A 25,202-nucleotide genomic window follows, 5' to 3' on the forward strand; every position below is an offset into this window, starting at 1 on the left:
CAGAAAATATCACGGTTTCATGGTATACGGTATTAAACTATCATTATTATTTTTATTATTATAATCATCAGCTACAATGACCCTTAAATGAATGAAAACAGATATGGTTTTTGGTTGAACATGGTTTATTGTAACAAACTTTTTTTTTAAATGAAAAAAAAAGAAAAAAAAATAAAAATAAAAAAGTTGCACATCTCCCATTTGAACAAAATAAGGAAGGTTATTTATCTTTATATTAGACAAGAATAAACCAAACTGTCCTTCCTCTTTAACCGCATATATGGGAGAGCAAAATGTGCAGGGCCATGCTTGTTAATATTGAGATTATCATAGCAGCATGCATTTCTTTGCTTTTTTTCAGGTCAGGTTATGAAGAAGAAATGTAAGTATGTTGAGATTTTCAGGGCTCATTCTTGACCGCTGAGGTGAGAGAATGTGTCCACTTGTACTAAACATCCTCTCCGAAGGTACACTCGTAGCAGGGACACAAAGATACTTTCTGGCCACATTTGCCAGAAGAGGCATTTCGTTAGCATACATTTTCCACCATGCCAGTGGGTCAGTGTCCGCACTGATGGTGGGAAGAGACTTGTACATCGTCATTTCAGACAGCACTTTATCACTGACATTCTCATTTCCTGAGGTTGCCTTGTTCTGCCTAGATGAAGTGATTCGCTGTAGCAAACCAAACAGACTTTTTTCCTTTCTTTTTAGTGGTGGTGGTGGTAGAACTGCTGCTTCCCTCTTCTTCCCAATTTTCTCCTCTTTCTGCTTGAGGATGTTCTCTATCAAAAGGAACTGCTGTTGCAAGATTTACAGATTCTTCCACACATGCCTCAACTGTGTCATCCAGGTTTTTACAGAAGCTTCCCTTAAATCAGGCATCCACAAAGCTGGAGATTTGTAGCACTCGTTCCACCTGCTCTGTGTATCTCCCTTGCAAGTCTTCTCTCATCACTTGCTTCATCTGTCTGATCAGTAGATTGTCTTCAGCTTGCTCAGAGAGGATTTCGCCGCCAATGTGCTCCAGCACTGGTGTGAGTGAGGACAGTGTGACCCGTTTCTCTGATGCCAGGGCATCAGTGAGGTCATAGAGTGGTTGAAGGAGCTGACTGACATTCTCAAGAGTGGCAATGTCATTATCTTTCGGCATGAAATGCCATGTACTCCTGTCACTAGCCAGGACTGCACAGACAGCCTGTTGTTGCTCCAGGAACCTGGAGATCATCTCATAAATTGATCCCCACCTTGTTACCACGTCATGGATGAGGGCATGCTCAGGGAGTTCCAGGTCTGCCTGTTTTTTTTTAATTCTCTCTTCCTTTTCCAACTCCGAGAAAATCCTTAAATCAAGTGTCTGCATGCCCTGACAGCAGATGTAACCCTTTGGATCTTCAAGGCATTGCTAATGGCCAGATTTAAATTGTGGCCAAAACAAGTGAGCCAAACACAAGGGAACTCTGCAAATGCCTTCTTCCTATTTGTTGCATTGTCTGTGGTAATTCTGCACAGATTTTCTTTTGAAATCTTCCATCCCTGGAGCATATTTTCAAACATCTCTGAGATGTTTTCTGAGGTGTGGTCTTCAGGAAAAAATGAGACTCCAAACAATGGCATTTAAGCTGCCAATCTGAGGAGAGGTAGTGGACTGTAAAACTTATGAATGACTCCCCACCTCCACTACTGCTGGTCCACAGGTCTGTGGTGGCTGAAATCCACACAGCTTCCTTCAGCTGTTCTTCAACACTGGCCCTTACTTTTCCACCAATGAAATCCCTCACATGTACAAAGAGGTATGTTTTTGATGGTACCTTGTACATTGGGACTGCCTTCTTCGTCAGGTGGAGAAAGGCAGGTTTTTCCACTACTCTAAAGGGCATCATGTCTTTAGCAATGAAATAAGCTACAGCGTGATTCAATTCTTTTGCTTGTTTGGATGTAGGATCTAACTTGGTTACTTTTGCAAGTGACTGTGTGACAGTTGGTTGAGCTGGATCAGGAAGCATCTTTGCAGAGGTAGTTTGACCCTAAAGAATAAACAGAATTATAAATAGGCTATGATTAGCATGTAAAAAATTAGCATGCAACTACATATAACCACAATAATGGACTAACAACATGGATGTAAACAGTAACTGAAATGTGGATATAATTTGGATGGGGCAAACTAATTCAAAGTTTTAAAATCAGATGAAATGTAACAACTTTTGTTTGTCTACAGAGAGGTTTACTAAATTAAAACATGGACAAAAAAAACTATATATTCCTAAAATAATGTTTAAATAAACTTTATTATTGTTGTTGTTTTTATAGGCTACATTCTATTGTACAATAGTAATATATTTCAATCATTTCTTCAGGCTAAACCAAACTTTTTTTTTTTTTGGACAGGTTGTAGCCTACTAAAGTAGCCTACTACTGATCATTAAGTTTTCTCAGAGAGCAGCTCTGGATATGTTCATGTGTTCACGTCTTCACATAGTGAGTGAGACAGCAGACGCTTTAAAAACCATGAGCATCATGCGTACTCGAGTGTGTACTAGAACTATTAGACGAAACAGCGCTGCTCATTCATACAGAGACACGCAGAATATAGAATTACAGTATATAGCAGTCTTTTTGCGCTGTTTATTCACAGACATGCACATCGCGATTTGATTTACTGCACAGCTATATTTTGATTTATTCATCCATCCATCAATCTATCAAATCGCGCATTTTATGTGGCATCTGTATTATACTGTAATTGACTGCAATTACATGATTGGATTCCGGGATTCCCTCTGCATCACAGAAATAATACGGCCTTAAGTTATAAATGTAACTTACCTTTATCTTCACAGAGGGATGGTGTTCGCGAATATGGGAGAACATGTTTGATGTATTTCCTCCTTTTGCAGCCACTCTTCGTCCACATTTCTTGCAAACTGGATATCCATCTTCAAGAACAACCCCGCGATCGTTTTTCGGATACCCAAAGTATTCCCATACTGCAGATTTTAATTTTTTTTTTCAGGTGGGGGATAGAGATTAGAATTCGCAGCCTCTGTCTCGGACATTTTCGCGCTGTACAGGTATGGGTGGAGTCTAAGCAGTCAAGTGGAAAGAAGTTGCATATAGGAGGCAGCGCCGGTGAGATCTGGTTTCATTTTTTTTTTTCAAAACTGCCAATAAGCAAATGTGCACGATATGATAATCGTACATGTCAATATCGTGATAAACCACCATACCGTTACAACCCTAATTTGTTTTTCACACAACATTTCCTTTTACGAAAGCACATAAAATTATTTTATTCATAAAAAGTCTTGAAATGAAACATCTGAACAATACTTGAGGTGAAGAAACAGACAACAGAAAACTGTAGCACATAATCAAAGGCAGTTGGCAAACTTAAGCCCCTTTCACACTGCACGTTGTTCCCGGAAAATTGCCAGAGTGACTTCTGTGTGAATGCAAACACGTCCTGGGATTGATTCCGGGATCGATCCTGGGTTGGGGAACTAGTAACATTGCCGGGTTCAGTCCCAGAACGAGCTTTGTGTGAACAAAAGCCGGATCAAAGCCGTAAAGGGTGTGTCGTAGTGTTTTACCGGGTGTTTTGAAGGCAGATCAACGTTCGCGACAAAAAAATGTGTGCAAACTGTAATGAAGCAGAGATCAGGGAGCTCCCCACTATCCGCGCTGAAGCCGAGATCGTTTGGCAGCTTTAGTGAAATGGTACGCGTCACATTACCCGTCACATCGTAATGTCACGTGTCTTTACGGGATCTTTACGGGATGTGTGTAAACGCACACACAGATTCCGGAAAATCACTGGCAGTGTGAATGAACCAAAATCAAACGACAAATCACAGAACACATTATCCGTGTATTTTCCGGAATCTCTGTGTGAAAGAGCTATTGCACAACTCTGTCGCACCTCAGCAGTCTAACAAATTTCACTTGCACAGGCAATAAATATGTTGCATTTTTCACAGTATAGAACCCTCAGTCAGCTGTACCTGGTTCTCTTCCAGCTGTAGATCTTGTCCCTGACTTTGAGCCTCCTCCTCCATTCGCTCCTCAAACTCCTGTCTGGCCATCTCCACCGCCCCCTGTTCACGGTCTAGCTCCTCCATGTCTGCCTTGCGTTTTTTGTAGCACTTCTGGGCGTTCTGCAGTGATTTACGGGCAGCCTCCAGTTTCTTGATCTTGTGAGAAGTGTTCTCCTTGGCTTTAATGTACAGAGGCCTCTTCTGATTAAGCTCTGCATCCTTCTCCCTGTCAACATGTCACACAAAATTAATTACTATCTATTAGCTGGGCTCTAATCATATATTATCAGATGTGATCAATTACAGAATAATTTTCATCATCTTAGTCTACCCAGATCAATTCTGCAAGAGCTCAGGGCTCTACATTATTGTTTGTCTTTTAAGCAATTTTTATTTATAGTTTTCAGGGCATATTAGAATTTAAGCATGCTCTGCTTGGTCAGGTGATGACTATAATCTGCCAATAATCATGTCCTATGACCCAGCTGGTGGTTTCTCAATTTCACATTGATTACATTTTGATTACACAAAAGATGTGGGACTACATTTACATTTAGTCATTTAGCAGATGCTTTTATCCAAAGCGACTTACAAATGAGGACAATGGAAGCAATCAAAATCAACAAAAGAGCAATGATATGCAAGTGCTATAACAAGTTTCAATTAGCTTAATGTAGTACATGTAGTAAGGGATTTTTTTAAATTATATAATAAATAAAAATAAAACAGATAGAATAGAAAAAGAATAGAGCAAGCTAGTGTTACAGGCCTTTTTTGCTTTTGTTAACTGTATAATAAATAAAAAGAAAAGAAATAGATAGAATACAAAAAGATTAGAGAAGCTAGTGTTTGTTCTGTTTTTTTAAGAATAGAATTAGAATAGAGAGTGCAAGAGTTAGAGGGTCAAATGAAGATGGAAGGGATGCGTTTTTAGCCGATTCTTGAAGATTGCTAAGGACTCAGCTGCTCGGATTGAGTCGGGAACATTTAATTTAAAAGTCTGTGAAACTGATTTTGTGCCTCTTTGGGACTACTTCAAGACTTCAGCAAAGACAAATATGCAATGTAAAATAAATATATCAAATAGTAAATTTAAAAAGTAGGAATGCAGTAAAATAATGATAATCATGAAACTAAGGAAATCAGTATCAATTAACTTGTTTAGTATGGTGGATAACCAAATGTTCATGACATCATAGAGTGCAATCAAATCATCTTGAGCCAAGGAATCAAAGGAATTTTGTTTCTAGCCCTTATGGTTCAAAAGGTATTAGCTTAAATGTGAGTGCAACTTTAAGCTGTTGTTTTGAATTACAGACTCCACATTTGCTGTGGTTAATGTTAAGACTCCTCAATCTGTGTGCCAAATTTCATACTTTTCCTGCAAACGGTTCTATGGACTGCCTTGGCTAAAGACAGTCGTTGTTGTTGTTTGTCATAAAAAAACAATTAATTGACTGTTTCAGACTCACTTGATCTCTTTTTCAATCATCTGCTGGTCTCTCATCATTCTGCCCAGCTCTTTCTTCTTCTCTTTCAGCTCCTCCTCCACACGGTCCATGCGTTTTCTGTCCTTATCAATCTCTTTGTTGCGGTGGGCCAGCTCTCGGTTCAGTTTCTCAATCTCCGATTCATTGTGGTACAGTTTAAAGAGCTGTAACTGTACATGAGCACGCACCACCTCGTCTTTAAGCCGTTGGTAGCGTTCCGCCTGGGCATAACACATGGAGAACCCAGCTAAGATTATGAACTTATAATTGCATATGTGCCTTCGGGATTTTCAACACCCAAATAAATCTATTACTACATTAATGAAAGAATAATTTACTAGTAGGACTACATTAGGAGCCCACCTCTTCTTTCTCTTGCTTGGCTTCCTTTCGCTCAGCAGCGATGTTTTTCTTGCGATGGTAGTTAAACTGTGTGTCCTCCTCAGCCTTTACCATTTCTTTCTTGCATCTGTCATACTCTTGAGCAAGCTCTCCAGAACGAGAAATCTCTTCAAAGAGAGCAGTTCTCTCTTTGGGGTTCTTCATGGCAATTGACTCGACCGCACCCTGGGGGGGGTAAAAACACCATAAACACTGTATTTCTCTACACTTAGACCACATGTGACAAACTCAAGGCTCGAGGGCCTATTCCAGCCCACCACAATATTTTATGTGGCCACTGAGAGCATATGATTGTCTTAAAATAAAAATCTATGCTGCTTTATTTAGTAAATTAAGAAAGTATGCATCAATACCACAAGTTTCTGTTTCTATTGTTTCTATTTATACGCAGAAATTGACTTTGGTGTGCACATGATACGCAATGGTTAGGATTAGGGGTGTGAGTTTTTTCCGTTGATGACGGAAGAGTAGTAAAATTATTACTAATTTGAATCAGTAAATTAACGAAAACAATACATTATAAAAATGAAAAGCAAGTTTTTCTTGCGATCAGATCAACCGGTAAACTCCTGGAATGTCTAAGGATCCAGTAAACGAATGTATTCAAACAGTAAGTTCAAAACAGCGGCCGATTTCATCAGAGATGGCAGAGATAATAGTACTCACATACAGATAAAAAAAAAAAAATCAGAAAGCTATTTGGTTTATAAGCACGAGTGTTTTATACTGGATGGTGGCTGAAGGTGTTTTAGATTACGCAGTAGTCAGTGGTTTAGTAATTCTGGATCAGTCAGGTCAAGGTAGCTCGTTTAGAGGTCTTTTGGTGGCTCCCTGTTTGGTAGCACAGATTGACTTGTGCAATTCTTTTATTAAAACTGCTGTAAACTACTAAATGTAATGCAACAGTGTATCATGAAAAGTGCTATACAAATAAATGTGATTGAATTGCAAATTAATTAATTAATTTCTTTGTGGCACTATATACATTCATTGCGAATTATGAAAATTAAAAAGTACTTTTTAGTACTATAGTTTATTTATTTTTGGGTGGGGGAGTGGGGTTGAGTACCGCCATCTTTTGTTCTACTTCAATTCTTACATTGATTGTGTATCATATGCACGCCAAAGTCAATTTCTGCATATAAATTGCACACCAAATAGAAACAGAAAATCGTGCTATTGATACGCATTTTCATGAGACCGGGTTAATTTTTTTTTTTTTTTTTTAAATGCCATATCTGCAACACGTTATTAGCAGTTCACAATTATTTGTTGTAGCAGCTCACAGAGAGAGAGAGAAGTGTGTCTCTTTTTACAATGAGTGAGTTTAATGTTGCTTCAAAAACAGCTATTTTATCCTCATTGCTGGAAAATATAATGTATCGATTCAGTATTTAAACTGTTATTAATAGAAGTCGTGGGGCAGCGTTGACATGTTGCGCTTGGATGTGAGCTGCGCAATCTCCGATATATGTGTGTGTGTGTGTGTGTGTGTGTGTGCGAACTGGTATATATGGTATATGAGGACACAAATCTGTATAATAACATGGGTACTACAACGTGAAGGTGGTTTATGCGGACACTGCCTATGTCCCTGTAAACCAATAGTCTTAAAAAAAAAAACATACTAAATGGTGTTTTTTTGAAAAATCTAAAAACGCACAGTTTCCGGTAAGGGGTAGGTTTAGGTGTAGTAGGGCAATAGCACAGTTTGTACAGTATAAAAACCATTATGGCTATGGAGAGTCCCCATAAACCACATATACCAGACTGTGTGTGTGTGTGTGTGTGTGTGCGGTAAATAAAAACTCTAAAAAAAAAAAAAAAATAGAACGGTAAATAAAAACTCTAATGCACACCAGTATAGGTGTTTATTGTAGGAGCTAGACAACGTATGACCACGTGTGACGGTATAGTAGTAGTGGTGTCTCAATTCTTAGGGGAATATTTGCATATTGGGGTACAAAATAGAATTGGGATTGGGCCATTTAGGCCTATTTTTCCATCTATGCAAATGCATATACAATATTTGTAACTTGAAGGAACGAGAGAGAGTTCTCACCCAATACTATTTAATCATAGTCTGTTTTGAGTATGTAGTTCACATGCCAAGTAGGGCTGGGCAATATATATATATTAAAAAAAAATTTATCTCGATATTGTCAATTTTTACGATATTCGATAAATATCTTGATATGTTTGCATTTGCTTTTAAATAATAAAAAAAAACAAAAAAACATTATTTTCTTTTGCCCCTGTTAAAAAAAAAAAAAAAAACAATTTAGATAGAACAGCTATTGTTACAAAGTAAATACAAAATGTTTAGTGCAAATTTAATCAGCTAAAAAAAATCTAGACCAAGTGATCACTTACTGCTTTTTATTAAATGAACACATATATAGGCTATGTAACTGAAGTAGTGCAAAACAAGTACAGAAAGTGCATTCTGTCATCTTTTTTAGTGCATGCAATTCACCATTTACACTGTGCAACTGGTGGAAATAATTAAACTGGGATAAGTATTTATTTTACAAGTTTTTAGCCAAGAACACAAGTCTGTCAACTGTCTCTGGTTTAAGAGAAGCTCTGTGGCATGAAACCATGTTCCCACTGGCACTAAAAACCATCTCAGATGGGGAGCTAGTTGCTGGAACAGAGGTATTTCTTAGCTAATTTAGCAAATTTGAGGAAATGTGCCTCATGGATGCTCCACCACCACGAGCACAAATCAATAGAATGTGGACTCATACATGGTTTATTTTACCTCATCTAGTGTACTGATTCATTATAGGCTTATATATATATATATATATATATATATATATATATATATATACACATTATATTAATACCAAAGACTTATGCACTCTCTCTGTCATATTTTTTATTAACGAAATTAACACTAGACTCCATTATGATAAGTAAAAAAATTAAAATAAAAAATAGTCCCTCCCCCACCTCACGTCTCTTGCGTGGTAATACGTAAGGGCACGTAATATTGGACCTTTGGCACGTTCTTTTGGGAAAGTATCCTTGAATTTGAAATATTCGATATTCAGGATATTTTCCAATTTTACATCGTCGTCAAAATTATTGCCATATTATTGCAAATATTCGATATATCGCCCAGCCCTAATGCCAAGATTCAAGTTTTCTGTGATTGTTTAGACCCCCCTCCCCCTTAACTATTAATCTTACATTTCTTCATTATATAATTGCCTGATTTGTTAATATTTAAAGGAAAGCTCGCCATGGGCCACCACAGCCTAGGAAATTAATGAAAAAACTGGGCAACAATATTTTATCATACTTCATAAAGCCATATTTTTTTAAATTCAATAATTATTGAAGCTTATGCCTATGGTTACAATCAAATCACAAGTCCTATAGATGTCAACCTCCCACACCATTATCTAACCGGCAATGGGGAAAACTGACAATTACACTTTTTATATCATATAATTTCTGTTCCAATAGCCTCATCAAACAGAACTGCTTGCCAAACAAACAGATAATCAATTCAGTTTGGTGCACATAAATTACGATTTACCTTTAAAATTTAAAAATTACAAAGAAGTAGCTCTAATTACCTGAAAGACAAGGAAATTTCTGGCCTTGATGAGGATTCCCAGTTTCTCCAGTTCCTCACTGTATTCAGACAGACCCACCACTTTATTATTGATGCGGTATTCTGATGAGGAACCTACACAAGACATAAAAAGAAAGCAAGAAAATGAATGATTGTTAAGCCCGGTACACACCAAGTCGACGCCGACAATCTAGTGGCGACGAAAGCAGACGCTCGACACCCGACGGCCAAGTAGCACGTCCGTTCTGTGCCTTTCTCGCACACTGGTTCGCCAGCTGAACAGCCAATCAGAATGATCAGATGGCCCGACTGACCAACGTGCTCCGACGCCGAAAAAAAGCCGACGAGGACCAACTTCAGCCGACGGTGCAGAACACACTGAGAAAACAGTCGGCCGACGAACAAAAACTGCCCGACGTCCGACCGTCGGCTTGGTGTGTACCGGGCTTTAGAGACGAGAGCATTCTGAACACTCCATTCTATGGCTGCACAATTAATCAGAAAATCATCTACTCCTGTGGTCTCAAATTACCTACTTGTAGCTAGTGCTGGGCGGTATACTGGTTCATACCGAATACCGGTGTTTATTTTTCTTATGATATGAATTTTTAAAATACCGGTGTCATTTAATTAAAGTTCGGAACGCGGCACTGTTAGAAAGGGGTCTCTTTTCACTATTGCATTGTGGTGAGGACACAGCTGTATGTGTTACTAAGCGTGAAAGTTCTGAAGCTGTAGAACACAGAAGAACTCATCTACCGCCCGCTACCATCAGCACCGCGTCTCTCACACACACAAGCGTGACTTTACCACTATATTTAGCAACTTTCAGACCCTTTTAGCGGCTTTTTTCTTTCCATATACAAACTGACAAACCTAGCGACTTTTTTGGATAAACCTTAGCTATGGTTCAGTTGGAAGATGTCACCAGTGCTGCCCAGCGAGTGAGATCTGACTCCCGGCGCAGTGTCGCCTCTCTCTGCGTCTGTTCTGTGCAGCGAGCGGCAGAGAAGCACCGCATTCAGCAGTCGTACCGCAGCAGACTCATCAGTAAATGAGTACAAAACAGCGTTTCCAAGCACTTGCCACTAACTGACTGTTTGGAATTATAAATATGAGCATAGTTCGCCTGTTAATATTATGCAATTTTTTTTTTTAATTTTTAGTTTGTTACTCAGACGCAGGCAGCGTGCTGCATGAGACAAAAAAGTAATATAGCCAAAACCCCCACATAGCCACTCTTTAGTGTAATGTTAGATGCATGTCGATTTTATCAGATGATGTTGCGATCATAAATGAGAGTGACTCCTGGTTAACATGTATTAATGGGTCGTGTTTAGTCACTATTTAGTGTGGAATGTTTCTACAATGTTCTCTCATCATGACAGTAAAATAGGGCATTCTAAGTCAATCTAATCTTTTTCCTCCCTCAATCAGTAGAAAATGTGGTTAACACCCGGTCATGCATGAAAAAAATAAATACCGTCATATACCGTGAAACCGGTATCATTTTGAAAAATACCGTGATATAAATTTTTGGTCATACCGCCCAGCACTACTTGTACTTTTTTTAATCAACTGAACATTGCAGTCAATCACAGACATGTCAACTGTGCGTAGGGCTATGCTATTATTTTCATTTTAGTTTTGATTTTGACTTCCAATGATTATGAAAACACGATAATCAAGATAAACTGTGCCGCTTTCCGTTTCTTTCCTTTAAAAACATAATGCTTCCAAAGTGTGTGAAGTACCTATTATGATTCTGGAAAATGAAAGCTCCTGTCCATTGTCCTGCTGGTACATCATGGTTACAAATGCTCGGTTAGCTGCAGGTTTACCCACTGGAGCTCCATGAATCAAATCCTTCAATGTCTTTACACGCAAGTTACTGGTCTTCTCTGCCAGAACAAAGCTGATGGCATCCATGAGATTTGATTTGCCTAGGAATAAAAAGTCTGCATTAGATAAACATAAAAAAAAAAAAAAAATCTCAAAAAGCTTAGAATGCAAAATACAACACTATTACACACAGATGTAATTCAGCACAGAATTAAAAAATAAACACTGAAAAAAAAAAAAAAAAATCTTCACAATTCTTGACCTGAATTACCCAAATCATGCTGGAAAATGATCAAAATTTTGAGGCAGATAAGAGCTTTGCTTTTAACATTGTGATGTGGCTGGTACTATTATGGGGTGTAAGGATATAAGTCATGGTTCACTATGTTTTTGGTACAACAGAGGGAACAACATATATAGGTGCACTTTCACTGCATCAGCCGCAAAGTGTGAAATCCACAAACCAATCGATCACCAAGCAAACAGATAATACAAATTCATTGCAAAATTTTTTTACTGGCTTAATTTATGCTGCTGCTGCAGTTGTCACTGTCAGTTAGCGCTCATGTGTATCAGAGTTCATATTTTTACTGATTTAAAATTTGTTGATCCTCACCATGGTTGAGAATCGTGTGCTCATTGCGTCTTGTTTAATGCATTTGTCTATCAGCATAAATGTTTGCCTTTAGTTTTAAGAGGCAAATACTACCCATATTATGTAGAAGGCTTTGAAAATAAACAAGTTGTCATTTTAAGTTGTCGGTTGCTAGTTGAGTTAACTTAAGTTGACTGCGATAGGTTGCCTTATTTTTTAGAGTTAGGAAAAATTATTATTATTATTTTTTTTTTTTTATACAGTGTATCGTATCGGCACACAAGTATCGTGATAGTATCGAATCGGGAGGTAGGTGTATCATCCCATCCCTACTAAATAATCATATCAAACTGTGGAAAATGGGCATCCAATGACCCATTTAACAATGCAGCTGCTTCACAGAGATAAACATCTTCTTCTGCTAACCTTTGTTCCGGTAGTCAACATCGCCATTTAGCATTTAGGTTGTGAACTTACAGAACAATACACAAACACAGACACAAGACAGACAACAAAGCCTGCACTGTGCATTAGCAGAAGCTGGCACTTCAATTGTCTATATGACACTTTGTTTTCATCGCCAAAACAGATCATCCATATGATTTGTTAAAACTGAGATTAATCACGGTACAAATGCATATCACACAGAGAGTGAGGAACAATAGACCTAGGTTAAAAAATATAGATTTCTCGATTTGAATTGATTCCCATTTTGATTAACTGTAATCGATTGAAAAAGAAAAAAAGATCAAGCATAATTACAGAGCAGATACATTTTTGCTTTTGTTTATAGTGCTGCAAATTTTTATTGTTTGTTTGATATTAAACTTCGTGAAATATGATTTGTTTTGTTTTTACATTCCCAGGACATTAACAATACCATAATAATGATGATAACCGTGACGATTTTAGTCACAATAATTGTGATATGACATTTTCATACCATCTGATCTTAATTAAAGGCACACTATGCAACTTTTAGTGCTCTAGCAGTTAATAAACAAAACTGTATGCATCTTGGAAGAAAACTGTAGCCGGAGCAACTTCTCTCCGTTTATGGATATGACAAGTCATGCAAGTACTGGGCTATTCTGAAGCAGGCATCGTCCTGACAGGTCTAAAGCAGTTTGAATATAACCACTTACTATTAGCATATTGTAGTAATTCAGGATATGATAAAAACAGTTTGGAAGATGTATTGGCTCATTATATACATAAGAGTTTTCCCTCAGTAAGCTCCTAATTTCCTGCTCATTGATAGTAAGATAGCTGTTGTAGTAATCTTTAGACATTGGGTAGGGTTAAGGGATTTTGCGTCAAGCAAAATAAGGCATTAATATGTACTCTATAATCAGCCAAAATTACCCTAGTGATGCATGCATGCTAACAGACAACTAGTTAATAGTGAATACTGTTCACTAAAGTGTTACCGAAATTACTTTCATTTACTTTTACTTTATTAGTTTTTACTTTCTTAACGCTTAAGTATTTTCAAAATCAGATACATTGCACCTTTACTTTGGTATTTTATTGGACAACTTTTACTTAAGGATGGAATTCGTGTAACGTTACATTTCCCCCCACTAATGTTAATAATTATAATAATAATAAAATGTATTTATCGGCGCCTTACACTCAAGGTCACCTTGCATGCAGATAAAAAAAAAACATAAAACAGTTACAAGCAACAATAAAATGATGTTGATTAAATTTAAGAATTTGACACAGCATAACACATTCATACAAACAAACATTTTATACATACACTTACCTGGCTCTTATTCGAATGTTAAATACCGAATATTAATGAATGCGTTATTGTGTCGTTATTATGATTAAAAATGTGATTATCGTTTATTAAAAGTGTTGTTATTATTATAAGCGAACACTTACCTGATCCATTCGGCCCAATAATCGCTGTAAACTTGTGGAAAGGCCCGATTATCTGTCTGCCTTTGTAAGACTTAAAGTTTTCTATCTCTATTAGCTTTAAGTAGCCCATGATGAATTATTTATTTCGAAGAGTTTGATAAAAACGAAATCGTCAAAATGTTCAGTCCGTCGACTGCTAACGTTAGCATGAAAAACGAGAGCAGGCTAACATTAATCCTAACTCGGAGCACGACAAATACAGACAACGACAGACTAATATTTCTCTAGAATAGCCTGCACTTCAAAGCAGAAAAAAAATGAAATGAAACTATTAATATATAATTGTGTTTTCGTTATAATATAAGTAAAACAAGCAGACATAGAAACCTGCTACAGCGCGCGCGCGCGATAGCTGTTCCATAAACACAACACATATCGCGAGATATCGTCGTCGTCTTCTTCTTCTGTGTTTTTTTTTTTGGCGGATCGCATACCGACTTTTTAAGTGTATTCCGCCTCCTACTGTTCTGAGTGTGAAGTGACTTCAGTCTAAGCGTATGTGTTTTTAAACGTAATGAACAAAATACACATCTATAATGGCATTGATGAATGCAAATAAACTAATATTAAGTAAGGCACGTAAACAAATAAATAACAGTAAAATGACATGGCCTATATTTCAAGAAATAGGAGAGTCCCCTTACAAAAAAATCCTGCAGGAGTCCTGTAGGATTTTGGTTTTATGTGCAGGAGTCCTGTAGGATTTTGGTTTTATGTGCAGGGATCCTGTAGGACTGAATAAAAATCCTACAGGACAGGGCTCATTCCTGCAGGAGTCCTGTAGGATTGTTCCTGTATAACTGTGTTATGTCCTGCAGGAATGTAACACTCCTGCTGGATTTCTTATGTACTTCTATGATTCCTTCAGGTATGTCCACTGACATCCTGTAGGATTGTGTAACATCCTACAGAAATGATAAGATTCCTGCAGGATGTAAAATTTATGGTTTTGCTGGAGTGTTAATTTTTTTTTTTTTTTGGACAGATATCAGGAACTTCATGCAGTTGTTACATTACAAAGGATTTTTCAAATAATGATATAAGCAGTGGAGCATATTGTAGAAAATATTTATGCATTCAACTGGCCCAAATACATTTTCCAAATTCCAAAATGCATACTAACAAACTATATAAAAAAAAGTGTTATAATACAACCAGGTTCAGTCTGCAATATAGGCTACTGTACTCATAAGAAGGCCATAAGGATCCCATTTATCACTGTACATTTATATAAAATAGAGCTAAATATCATTGTACATATATTAAAAACAGAGCTATTTATCATTGTACATATTTATCATTGTATATATATCTAAATATATAAAACAGAGATCAGTGTATAAACAGAGCTATTTATCATTGTACATATATTTAAAACAGCTATTTATCATTGTGTATATAGCTAAATATATAAAACAGATCAGAGTACATATATAAAACAGAGCTATTTATCATTGTACATATATTTAAAACAGAGATCAGTGTATATAAAAACAGAGCTATTTATTACTGTACATGTATTAACTGCAGATGTTTAAGAATGTTCAAAGTACAGTAGAATAATAATCAGTCAGCTTCCCATTTGTTGGGTTGAATGCAAAGTAAATTGTGTACAAGTCCCACATCTCTTAAGTAAACACAAGTTGTTCTAATTACATCGCACTTGATTAATTTAACATCAGTTGAAATATAATTTTCCCTAACTATCCCAGAGAAAGCAGTTCCTGTTTGTTTATCTTTAACCAGGTTAAACTTGGCTGTAATAACTGGATCAATAAATGCATAGCCTCTATCAAGACCCACATCAACAAACGATCTCACCAGTGCCATTGTGCCTTGTTCTGTTACAACTGCATGGTTAATTCTTCTTGACAGTGTTGTGCTTGCCTTTGAATGAATCCTGTTCCATTCATTATAGCTCTTGAATAAAATGCACATTGGTGGACATCAATGTCCTGTTCTCTGAATAGAAATGCCTCCCTAGGTGTTGGCATTCTTACTGTAGGTGAGCCCAGAAAGATCATGTTTGTCTTTTTCACACAGTTTGTGGCAAGTCTGTACCCACGTAACATACGGTCAACAAAATCCTTGCTTGTTGTTTTTACACTGTTGTGGTAAACAGTAGATAAAAGTCGCGGGATACTTTGAAAAGAGAAAAGCTATTGGCTATTTGTTCTGAAACTGCCTGGGTGCCATGGAAGAGCTTTTGTAAGTTACCATTGTGGCTTTCAAAAATAAATGCACTTTGGCACCATAGTGGACCCCAGTTTCGTACTGACTGTGCTGCATGCTGTAAAATGTGCACATTAAAACTAACATGACATTTGCCATACAATCTCTCAAATCGGCTCACAAAAGTTTTTAACAGGTTTTCTGCTACATCTATGTCATGAGAACACATGTCATCTTTTAATAGACAGTATGTTGCTTGGACAAGGAGTAGTAGGTGCTCTATGTAATCACATGATAAAATGCCACTCAAGCATGGAAGACTGTAAAACAAAAGAAAATTCCTGTACTCTGAGGCCTTCCAATATTTGCGCAACCTCACAGAGCGTGGAGGTCTTGTAATATTAACTGGTGGCTTGATTTCAAGTAGTCGCTTGTCAATGTTGATTATTTCTCTTCCCAAATACCATCTCTCTCCATGATATTTTGAGTCAAACCATAAAGTTGTTAATTGCCGACTGACACCCAGCAAAATGCCATGCATGTAGTCATAAGCAAATCCCAGAATTATATTGAAAAATGTTAAAAGCATTAAAGGGGATGGCCCTTTGACTCCCTTAACACATGTGCCTGTTTCGACTGCTGTTTTAGCATCATCAAAATGCTGGCTGTGGGTGCGTGGTCTTGCATCTCTTGTTTGCGACACATACACCCTAGTGAAACCATTTCCTTTAGCAACTATTTCTCCCTTCTGATAACACCAGTTGCATCCATATTCACCATTAAATTGCTTAGTGTTTTGGACAGAGCAGCGAGCAACCGAATCACATACACAGACAAGATTGAACACATACATCTGTGTACTTTGTCCTCTGTGCTGCACTGTTAGACCTTCCTGCTCTAACTGAACGCACTCATCAACAAATGACTGCAAAAAGGAATTCATTTTAGGTTTAGAAGCACCAAACCACAAACCAGCCAGGAGCACATGCCTACTTCTCATATCTGGGGGAAGTTCATTAATTACTACTTGGATTGGCCAAATGTGAAAAGGAGAGGACTTAAAAATAGGGACACCATCAACATTCCATGTAAGTGAAAGGTTGAATTGATTTGAATCATTCAGGGGACCTACTGATTTATACATTTCACCATCAAATATGTCTTGAACACTGTCTGGACTGCTTTTGACTCTGGTCCACTTGTAATTCAGTGCTGCTGTAAATGTAGAATCTGACATTTTGTCTTCCAATTGTTTTCTTATGGACAATTTCATGAAAACGTCACCAGATTTAATAAGAGAGTTCTTATCCCCTGGTTCAAAACCACATGAATCACAATTTGCTGGGATTTCATTACCAAAGTATTGATGACATGTGGGGCAGATGTACACTATTTCAAATGAATTATAATCAAATTCCTTCAAGAACGTGTAAAGACTATTTGGTGCTCCGTTGGTTCCTTCTGGGCAATGTAGATTAATTAGGTCTAATAAGTCACCAAGAGCGGATTTTGTTGTGGTGTGCCTAAGAGCATAGCATAAAATTGCCAGTTGTGATTCTTCATTACTAATCTTAGCAGTGGGATAGATCTTGTCTTGTGTTGTTTTGGGGTTCTCTCCATCATAATTCTGTGTGTTGTCATATGCTTCAGCATCCATCTGAAAGGAACACAAAATTGTTTCTATTTAAACATGATACCTTATTCTGTACATGTACACTATAGCCTTCAATAGTATAGCTCAAATATAATCTAACACCACAGGCTGCATCCTAATTTGCCTACATATACTATGCCCTAAAAGTGCACTACCAGACAAAAGTTTTGGAATTTCAATGTTTTTGTTTTTTAAAGAAGTCGCTTCTGCTCACCAAGCCTGCATTTATTTGATTCAAAGTACAACAAAAAGTTTGAAATATTTTTACTATTTAAAATTAAACTGTTTTCTATTTGAATATATTTTAAGATGCAATGTACTCCTGTGATTTCAAAGCTGAAATTTTAGCATCATTACATGATCCTTCATAAATCATATTATAATATCATATTATTCTGTTTTGCTGCTCAATTTAGTATTATTATTATTATTATTATTATTGTAGTTGTTATTATGTTGAAAACAGCTGAGTAGATTTTTCAGGTTTCTTCAATAAATTGAAAGTTCAGAAGAACAGCATTTATATGAAATATAAATCTTTTGTAACATTATAAATGTCTTTACCCCCAAAAAAGCTTTTGAAGTATGTATAATCTCTTTTTCAGATAAATGCTGATTTTGGATCTTTCAGTTCATCAAATAATCCTGATAAAAATGTACTCAACTGTTTTAAATATTGAAATAATAATAATAATACATGTTTATTAATAAATTCAGTTGAACAGCAAATCAGCATATTAGGATGATTTCTGAAGGATCATGTAACACTGAAGACTGGAGTAATGATGCTGAAAATTTAGATTTGCACACAGGAATAAATTACATCTTAAAATATATTGCATTGTCACTTAAAATAGAAAAATATTTCACAACATTACTGCTTTTTCTATATTTTGGATCAAATAAATGCAGGCTTGGTGAGCAGAAGAGAATCTTACTGTCCAAAAACTTTTGACTGGTAGTCTGTTATGGAAAAGTATATACATTTTAGTACAAAATACAGCTCTTCAGATCTCTCTCTTTTTTTTTCAAATGAATGAATGAGTCAAAATGATTTTCACTGGTAATCAACATCACAGAAGCTGTTCATAGACCTTACATTGTATTTGTCCCATTGAAGTCAAACCAGTGCAGTGCACTATACTGACATAGCAAAGACAATATATTAAATGAATCTGGCACATTTAAATGAAAGCAAACAAAGAAAAAAAAAAACTTAACACATACAAATTTTGACACTGCAAATCTACTTACTGTGTTGTCCTCAGGGGTTGTCATATGCCAGTTTTGTGGTCCATTTTCACTGTCAGATTCTCCTGCTACACAGAAAAAAAAACTCTAGCTATTTTGTAAACTAAGTACAAGCAGTGCTAAATAGATGCAATTTCATCCTAATTTCTCAATTAAAAAAAAATATAAATATATATAAAATATTGACCATGGTATAGTTTTGTGTTGTGCCGAGTTGGTTCCAATCCTCTTCTTCACTGTCAGATGTGTCGTCCTTGCAGTCAAAGCCATAGATAATCCAGTCAACAGATAGCCCACATTAGTAGGAATAACTGAAATATTGTAATAGCAACCTACTGTGGTATGATATGATTCTGTGTCAGTCTCATAGCATGGGGAACTGTTTTCATCTTCACTGTTAGATGTGTCATCCTTGTAATCAGAAACATGGAAAAGTAGTCAACAGATAGCCCACATTACAATACAGTATATAGAAGAACAGCTGAAATTACAACAACCTACTGAGGTATGATGTGGTGCTGTTTCGGTCTTATAGCATGAGGAACTGTTCTCATCTTCACTGTTAGATGTGTCATCCTTGTAATCAGAAACACATACAAATGTGACTTTGTTGCTCAAATTAAAAAATAATAATTTATGCGGTGATCATTTTAGTCATGATATACTGTATTACAGGGCTCTTCAAATCTGATCCTGGACAGCTATTGCCCTGCAGAGTTTAGCTCCAACCCTGATCAAACTTATCTACCTGTGATTTAGTGATCCTGAAGACCTTGATTAGCTTGCTCAGGTGTGTTTTGGAGCTAAACCCTGCAGTGCAGTGACCCTTCAGGACCAGATTTGAATAGCCCTACTGTATCATAATAGTAATGTAACATCTTATAATGGTATGAGACATAAGCTGCATTTAAACTTTGTACTTACTTGACGAACTGGATCTTGCAACCATGCTTTATATTGCTTTTTCCTAAAACCTTAAAGCAACAGAAAAGAATCCTCAGTTCCATCTCAAATCAGTAATAAAATAAAATACAATCCAATGTCCACAAGCCAGTACCTTTATGGCAATCACTCCATCTTCTTTTAGTGCTACTTGGAATTGTACTCTTGCTTTGCAAGTACAACTTATACTCCATTGTCTTTATAGAGTTACTGACTGCAAGGTAAAAATACAGTGCAAAATTAAGACACTGCATCGGATCGAAAAGTAACAAAGATAAGAAATACAAAGTTAAGACTTTAGGGTTACTATAATGATTCTTATGATCTTGATTTAAAGGTGTATGCTAACTTACATTAGGTTGGTATATAAAGTAATGTGTTTGCACAGTAGGCTAAGTAATGTGTTTTCTTACTTTATAAACCAGGCATGAAATGTGTCACTTTTAAAATGAAGAATCCAATAAGAGTCTGAATTTCAATAGTGTTAATCTGGTTTTAACAAAAACCATAATTACTGTAGCACAACCTCAGTTAATGTGTGGTTGCCATAGCAACCATGTTTTCTTGCTTATTTGTTTTGAATGGTAATGTAACAGTAAAAATAGGCTATAACACCTTTAAATATAGATATTTTCATTAAAATAAAAGATAAATAAATAAGCGTTGTACTTACAGTAAAAAGTCAGTTGTGTTGCTGGTCTCAAAGCGCGGTTACTTTGTCGCTACATTTCCGTTATTTTGTTGCTCGCGCACACACTCGAGGAAACGCGTCATACGCTGTGAATTCCGGAGCAGCTGCGCCGTCTACTGGTGAATCGGGTAAGTAAAACTTAATTTTTCATTAATTAAAATACTTGAAAGTAAAAAAGACACCTTAGAACAATGGTGTAGTGAACACAACGATAAAATGCTGACAAACCACAAGATTTCTTAACACAGTTAACTAAGTGTAATATGTTACCATGGAAACATATAGCAACAATGAAGTTAAAACGGTTTTGAGTTGCTATTGAAATGATTAAATCTCTTTGAATATCTATCTATCTATCTATCTATCTATCTATCTATCTATCTGTTTTAAATTGTAGTCCTTTTTTTCCATTATAGACAAAATGTGGGCATTAATTGAATGGACAGAAATTGAAGCCTCTCTGGACATTGTAAAGAGAAAAGACATTCTTCAATCTGTAGTTCATGAGGGGGATGTTGTTGATGTAAAGTATGAAGATGAAAGCTCTCCTGCACTTATTCTCAAGATGAATGGTGAGATTGGTGAATGAGTGAATGCATGCATATTTAAAAAAAAAAAATTCTGGTTGAACTATTCATTTGAAATAATGAATTTCCTTTCCTGTACAGAAAATAAGGACAAGCTACTGAAGCGTCTAAATCGGATGGAGTCAGAGCGAAGGCAAAAAGAGGAGTGCAAGCTGCCTGAAAAGAGAGCAATAAAAAGGAAAATAATATTCAGTCCAGAAAACACCCCATCATCAAGTCCAGATCAAGTCCAGATCAAGAGATTTAAAAAAGTAAAATCTAACTTCCTGATAAATTATATCAACATTGTTTAATGCGGTCTTCGTTTTGAGATATACATTCATGGTCTTTGGGGTCTCTAGAGACAAAATTGAATTTTGTAACAAAATAATAGTTAAAAAAAAAAATCCTGTTTATTAATGTTTTTACTCCAGTTTTTACTCCAGTTTTCGGAGCATTTATGATATTTTTTAAATTTATATAAATCTCATACAGTCTATGAGTTTCTGCAATTTGTGAGTGGCACATTTATTTTGCAAGCCAAAATTTTCCAAAACATATTTATTTATTAATTTATATAAATAAATAAAAAATATCATAAATCCTCAGAAAACTGCACAAATGAGTAAAAACATTAATAAACAGGAAATTTGCATTTTTAAAAAAAAAACTATTATTTTGTAACAAAATTCAATTTTGTCTCTAGAGACCCCAAAGACCATGAGTGTTACTTTTTTTTTTTTCACACTAACATAAAATCAAGATATCATTCCAATTTTTTTTTTATTATTTGTAGATCTAGAAAGTGTTGACCATTTTACAAAGTCTCATGACATTTGGACAAAGAGAACATTTTTAAAAATTGTAGCAAATGCCATTTATGGTCAAAAACACCCGAAGACCGTATAAGAGTTAAGTGACAATGCATGTCTTTTGTTGTTCTGTGACTTTAATTTTGTCTCTCAACTTAGGTGGAAAAAACACAAAATGACACACTGTTGCTAAAAAATAGAAGAAAAAACAAAGAAAATTACACATTAAATGACCTGAGAAATGAAATAAAGGCCTTGAGAGCAGAGAATCAGCAACTAAAGGCCCTGAACTTTAAACTGCAAAATGGTAGGCTATTGATATACATGGTTATAGATTTTTTTGCTATATGAATGAATGAGTTCATTTAAACATTGCTTTTTATTTAGAGATTATTAACAGATTTGGAGTTGCTGCCAAACAGAAGTGCAAACAAGCATGCTGTGCAAACCTCCCTAACAAGTGCAGCTTGCAGCGCTGCCCTTCAACCAGCCAACTCTTCACATCTTAGCTCTTCTGGACTGGACCATGTGAGAATACTATTTTTTATTTTATTTTTTTCACACCATATAATAAGTCTATTATTTGTGTGTGAGATTTAGGAAAGCATAAGGATTTTGTAAAACGCAGATTACAAAAATGTGGCCAATTCAATTTATTATTTAATGTGTATTGCACAGGTTGAAATCCACAAAAAACTAAACATGGCAAAGGATACATTCCAAGCATGTGGTAGAGGGGGCACGTCATGGTCAGCCATGATTAAGGATTTAGCCGTGGCTGTTTTTGGAAGGAGCATGTTAGCTACCCACAGCCTTTCTGGAAAAATTGGAAATGCCAACAAGGAATCACAAGCCAAGCCCCCTCTGGACCCCACAAAAGTGGAACTTATTATAGGTATAAAGGTGTTAAAGGTTTTTAAGTATATATGCTCTCATAACAAATATCTGACACTGAACTTTATATACATTTCTCTTTCAGACACTGTTTCGAAGAAATTTCCAGAAACTCCACGAAAGTTTCTTCGGGCTGCTTTACGGGAAAAATTGAATGATGAACATAAACTCCTTAGCAGGTTTTACTTTCTAATATATTTGTAATATTTTAAGTGTTATTCATTAAATATTTTGTTTCACATGTCAACTAATCTGAAAGATAATCATTTACAGTTCTTATAATTACAGTACCTTATATTTCAGTATTTATATATGTAGTGTATACTCATATTTCTCAGGCATCATAAGAAGGACACTGTTACGCTGCAACACTGAGTGGTGAAGCACATAAGAGGTGAGGGCAAATTCACTGTTACATATGCATGTAATTATATTTATGCATATTTTATTAACTTATTAAAAGTTAAGGCAAAAATGTTTCTCTCTTTTTTCCAGAGTCCAGAGTTATTGGTTTCTGAAGAATGATGGGCCACGTTCTGTTCAGAGTGTTCATTTTCGTCACACTTATCTCATTTTATCTTTAAGCTCTTTTGACTAATAAATAATTCACAATTAACATTTTCTGAAGTCTTTTTATTTTTGGTGATATTTAAATTTGAGACACAACATTGCTTTTAAAAAGTGTGTTGTTATACAGGAGGTTCTGAATATCCCTTCAGCAATCCAACATGATGAATATACATAATAGTTCATTAGGATTTCTGCAGATGTCCTATAGGAATTGAACACTAATGCAAATTAGATTTCCTGTAGGTTTCCTGCAGGAGTCCTGCATGTTTCCTGTAGGTTTCCTGCAGGAAGTCCTGCATGTTTCCTGTAGGTTTCTGTAGGATTCCTGCAGGAGTCCTACAGGAAAATGGTCACGAAAATCCTGTGGGATCCTGTAGGAATGTGCAGGTATGTGGTGTGTAGGTCCTGCAGGATTTTTCCTGCAGGATTCCTGCAGGATTTTTTTGTAAGGGTCTCGCCATTCTGTTTCTGAAAACCAATGTCTCTTTATTATTCCAACAAAAAATTTAATTTTCATTTATTCCAATAGTGGAAAGTAGTTACAAATAAAGTATCTTTCTTAAACTTTTGAATACAGAAAAAGATTTGTCTTTTTGTCTTCTACATTTACATTTATGAATAAAAATAAATAAATATGTTTTCTAGCAAAGGTGGGCAGCAACTGAATCTTCTCCAATCAATAATACATTTTCCTAGAGAATACTTGTGTGCACACACAGTCTAGGTGTACATGATAATATCTAGATTCTATACTGAAGTTCACTGTTCTTAATAAACTTTAAAACTTTACATTTATCCTTGTTTCGTGTTCAACCCTTATGCTCTGTTGGAGGCCATTTGAGACCCAAATTGGCAAAAAAAGAGATTTCATGACTGTCAACACTTGCTCGCTCTAAATAAATGAATAAATAAATAAGAAGAAGGGAAAAAGATATCTGCTTGTATGTTTTGTGAAAAAAGTCCCATAATCATTCATAATAAATGAAAAAGTGAGATGACACAAGCTGCTCTCTCTTTTTGTGAAATAAAAAATCAGCATCGTGACGCAGCAATGTCGACAAAGTCCAAGATGGAGAACAAATGCAAACACACATACACATATAACACCATGTTCAGGTTGGATTGTAATAATGTGTCATAATTTTCAAAAAAAAAAAAAAAAAAGAAGCTACATTTTGATAATCATTAATGTTGCAATGATAATTTTATAATGTCTTAACTTAAATCTAAATTTAAAAAACAAAAACTTGTGAAAAGAAGCTACATCTTTTACAATACTATAAATTGTACAAAAAAATACATTTACTATAAACTTAAAAAATAACATAAATCCTCGCAAAACTGCACAAATGTAGAGGAAAAACATTAGTAAAGTGAGTGATATTACATTACAGTTTTTCTCAATTTCTTAAACACATTTCTTGAAACTATGCCTCTTTTTTTCCCCCAAACTTCCTATTTTCTGGTCCAAATGAAGCTCTCCACTCAAAACAACTCAAACTCAAACCAAACTTTGCTCTCAGACATGACACACAAACCCTCAAAAACACACTCACTACAACACAACACAGTCTTACACACGGATGAGATGAATTCAAAACAATACTACAAAAACCGGTAATACGTGTAGCTTGTTTTATTCCTTAATTTAATGTACTGTAGAGTACATTACAATACACCACACAATGGATTTCCTGCAAAAGCCTGTAACTTTCTCAAAATCTTTAGTTCATCTCTCAAAAGTATTTGTCAATGAACACATC

General features: G+C 35.9%; 3 protein-coding genes and 1 long non-coding RNA gene across 4 annotated transcripts in view; 1 reads left to right on the forward strand and 3 right to left on the reverse strand.

Annotated features, from left to right (window-relative positions):
• The window catches only part of smc1al (structural maintenance of chromosomes 1A, like), a 30,040-nt gene extending 15,754 nt beyond the window's left edge, over positions 1 to 14,286 (reverse strand). The window contains exons 1-6 of the mRNA XM_058763654.1: positions 13,849 to 14,286; positions 11,273 to 11,461; positions 9,520 to 9,632; positions 5,891 to 6,094; positions 5,510 to 5,748; positions 4,005 to 4,263 (exon numbers count right to left, since the gene is read on the reverse strand). Of these exons, the coding sequence (XP_058619637.1) occupies positions 4,005 to 4,263; positions 5,510 to 5,748; positions 5,891 to 6,094; positions 9,520 to 9,632; positions 11,273 to 11,461; positions 13,849 to 13,957 (1,113 nt within the window). The 5' untranslated portion in view covers positions 13,958 to 14,286. The remainder of the gene's footprint in view (positions 1 to 4,004; positions 4,264 to 5,509; positions 5,749 to 5,890; positions 6,095 to 9,519; positions 9,633 to 11,272; positions 11,462 to 13,848) is intronic.
• On the reverse strand, positions 9 to 3,994 carry LOC131532178 (E3 SUMO-protein ligase ZBED1-like). Its single transcript, XM_058763655.1, has 2 exons — positions 2,830 to 3,994; positions 9 to 2,027 (listed from the first exon to the last, which is right to left on the reverse strand). The coding sequence occupies exons 1-2, from the start codon at positions 2,872 to 2,874 to the stop codon at positions 1,419 to 1,421; spliced, it is 654 nt and encodes a 217-aa protein (XP_058619638.1). The 5' UTR covers positions 2,875 to 3,994; the 3' UTR covers positions 9 to 1,418.
• Positions 14,287 to 14,648: 362 nt separating the features above from the next.
• On the reverse strand, positions 14,649 to 19,024 carry LOC131531575 (uncharacterized). The gene is made up of 3 exons (XM_058762410.1): positions 18,968 to 19,024; positions 16,031 to 17,716; positions 14,649 to 14,792 (listed from the first exon to the last, which is right to left on the reverse strand). Exons 1-3 carry the CDS (start codon positions 18,989 to 18,991, stop codon positions 14,649 to 14,651), a joined length of 1,854 nt encoding a protein of 617 aa, XP_058618393.1. The 5' UTR covers positions 18,992 to 19,024.
• A 3,359-nt stretch (positions 19,025 to 22,383) lies between these two features.
• Positions 22,384 to 23,485, forward strand: LOC131532645 (uncharacterized). Its single transcript, XR_009268937.1, has 5 exons — positions 22,384 to 22,503; positions 22,654 to 22,870; positions 22,955 to 23,048; positions 23,208 to 23,263; positions 23,365 to 23,485. It is a non-coding gene; the product is annotated as an uncharacterized LOC131532645 (long non-coding RNA).
• The last annotated feature ends 1,717 nt before the right edge of the window (positions 23,486 to 25,202 follow it).

Source organism: Onychostoma macrolepis, chromosome 23 (assembly GCF_012432095.1).
Source record: "Onychostoma macrolepis isolate SWU-2019 chromosome 23, ASM1243209v1, whole genome shotgun sequence".
Lineage (NCBI taxonomy): Eukaryota > Metazoa > Chordata > Actinopteri > Cypriniformes > Cyprinidae > Onychostoma > Onychostoma macrolepis.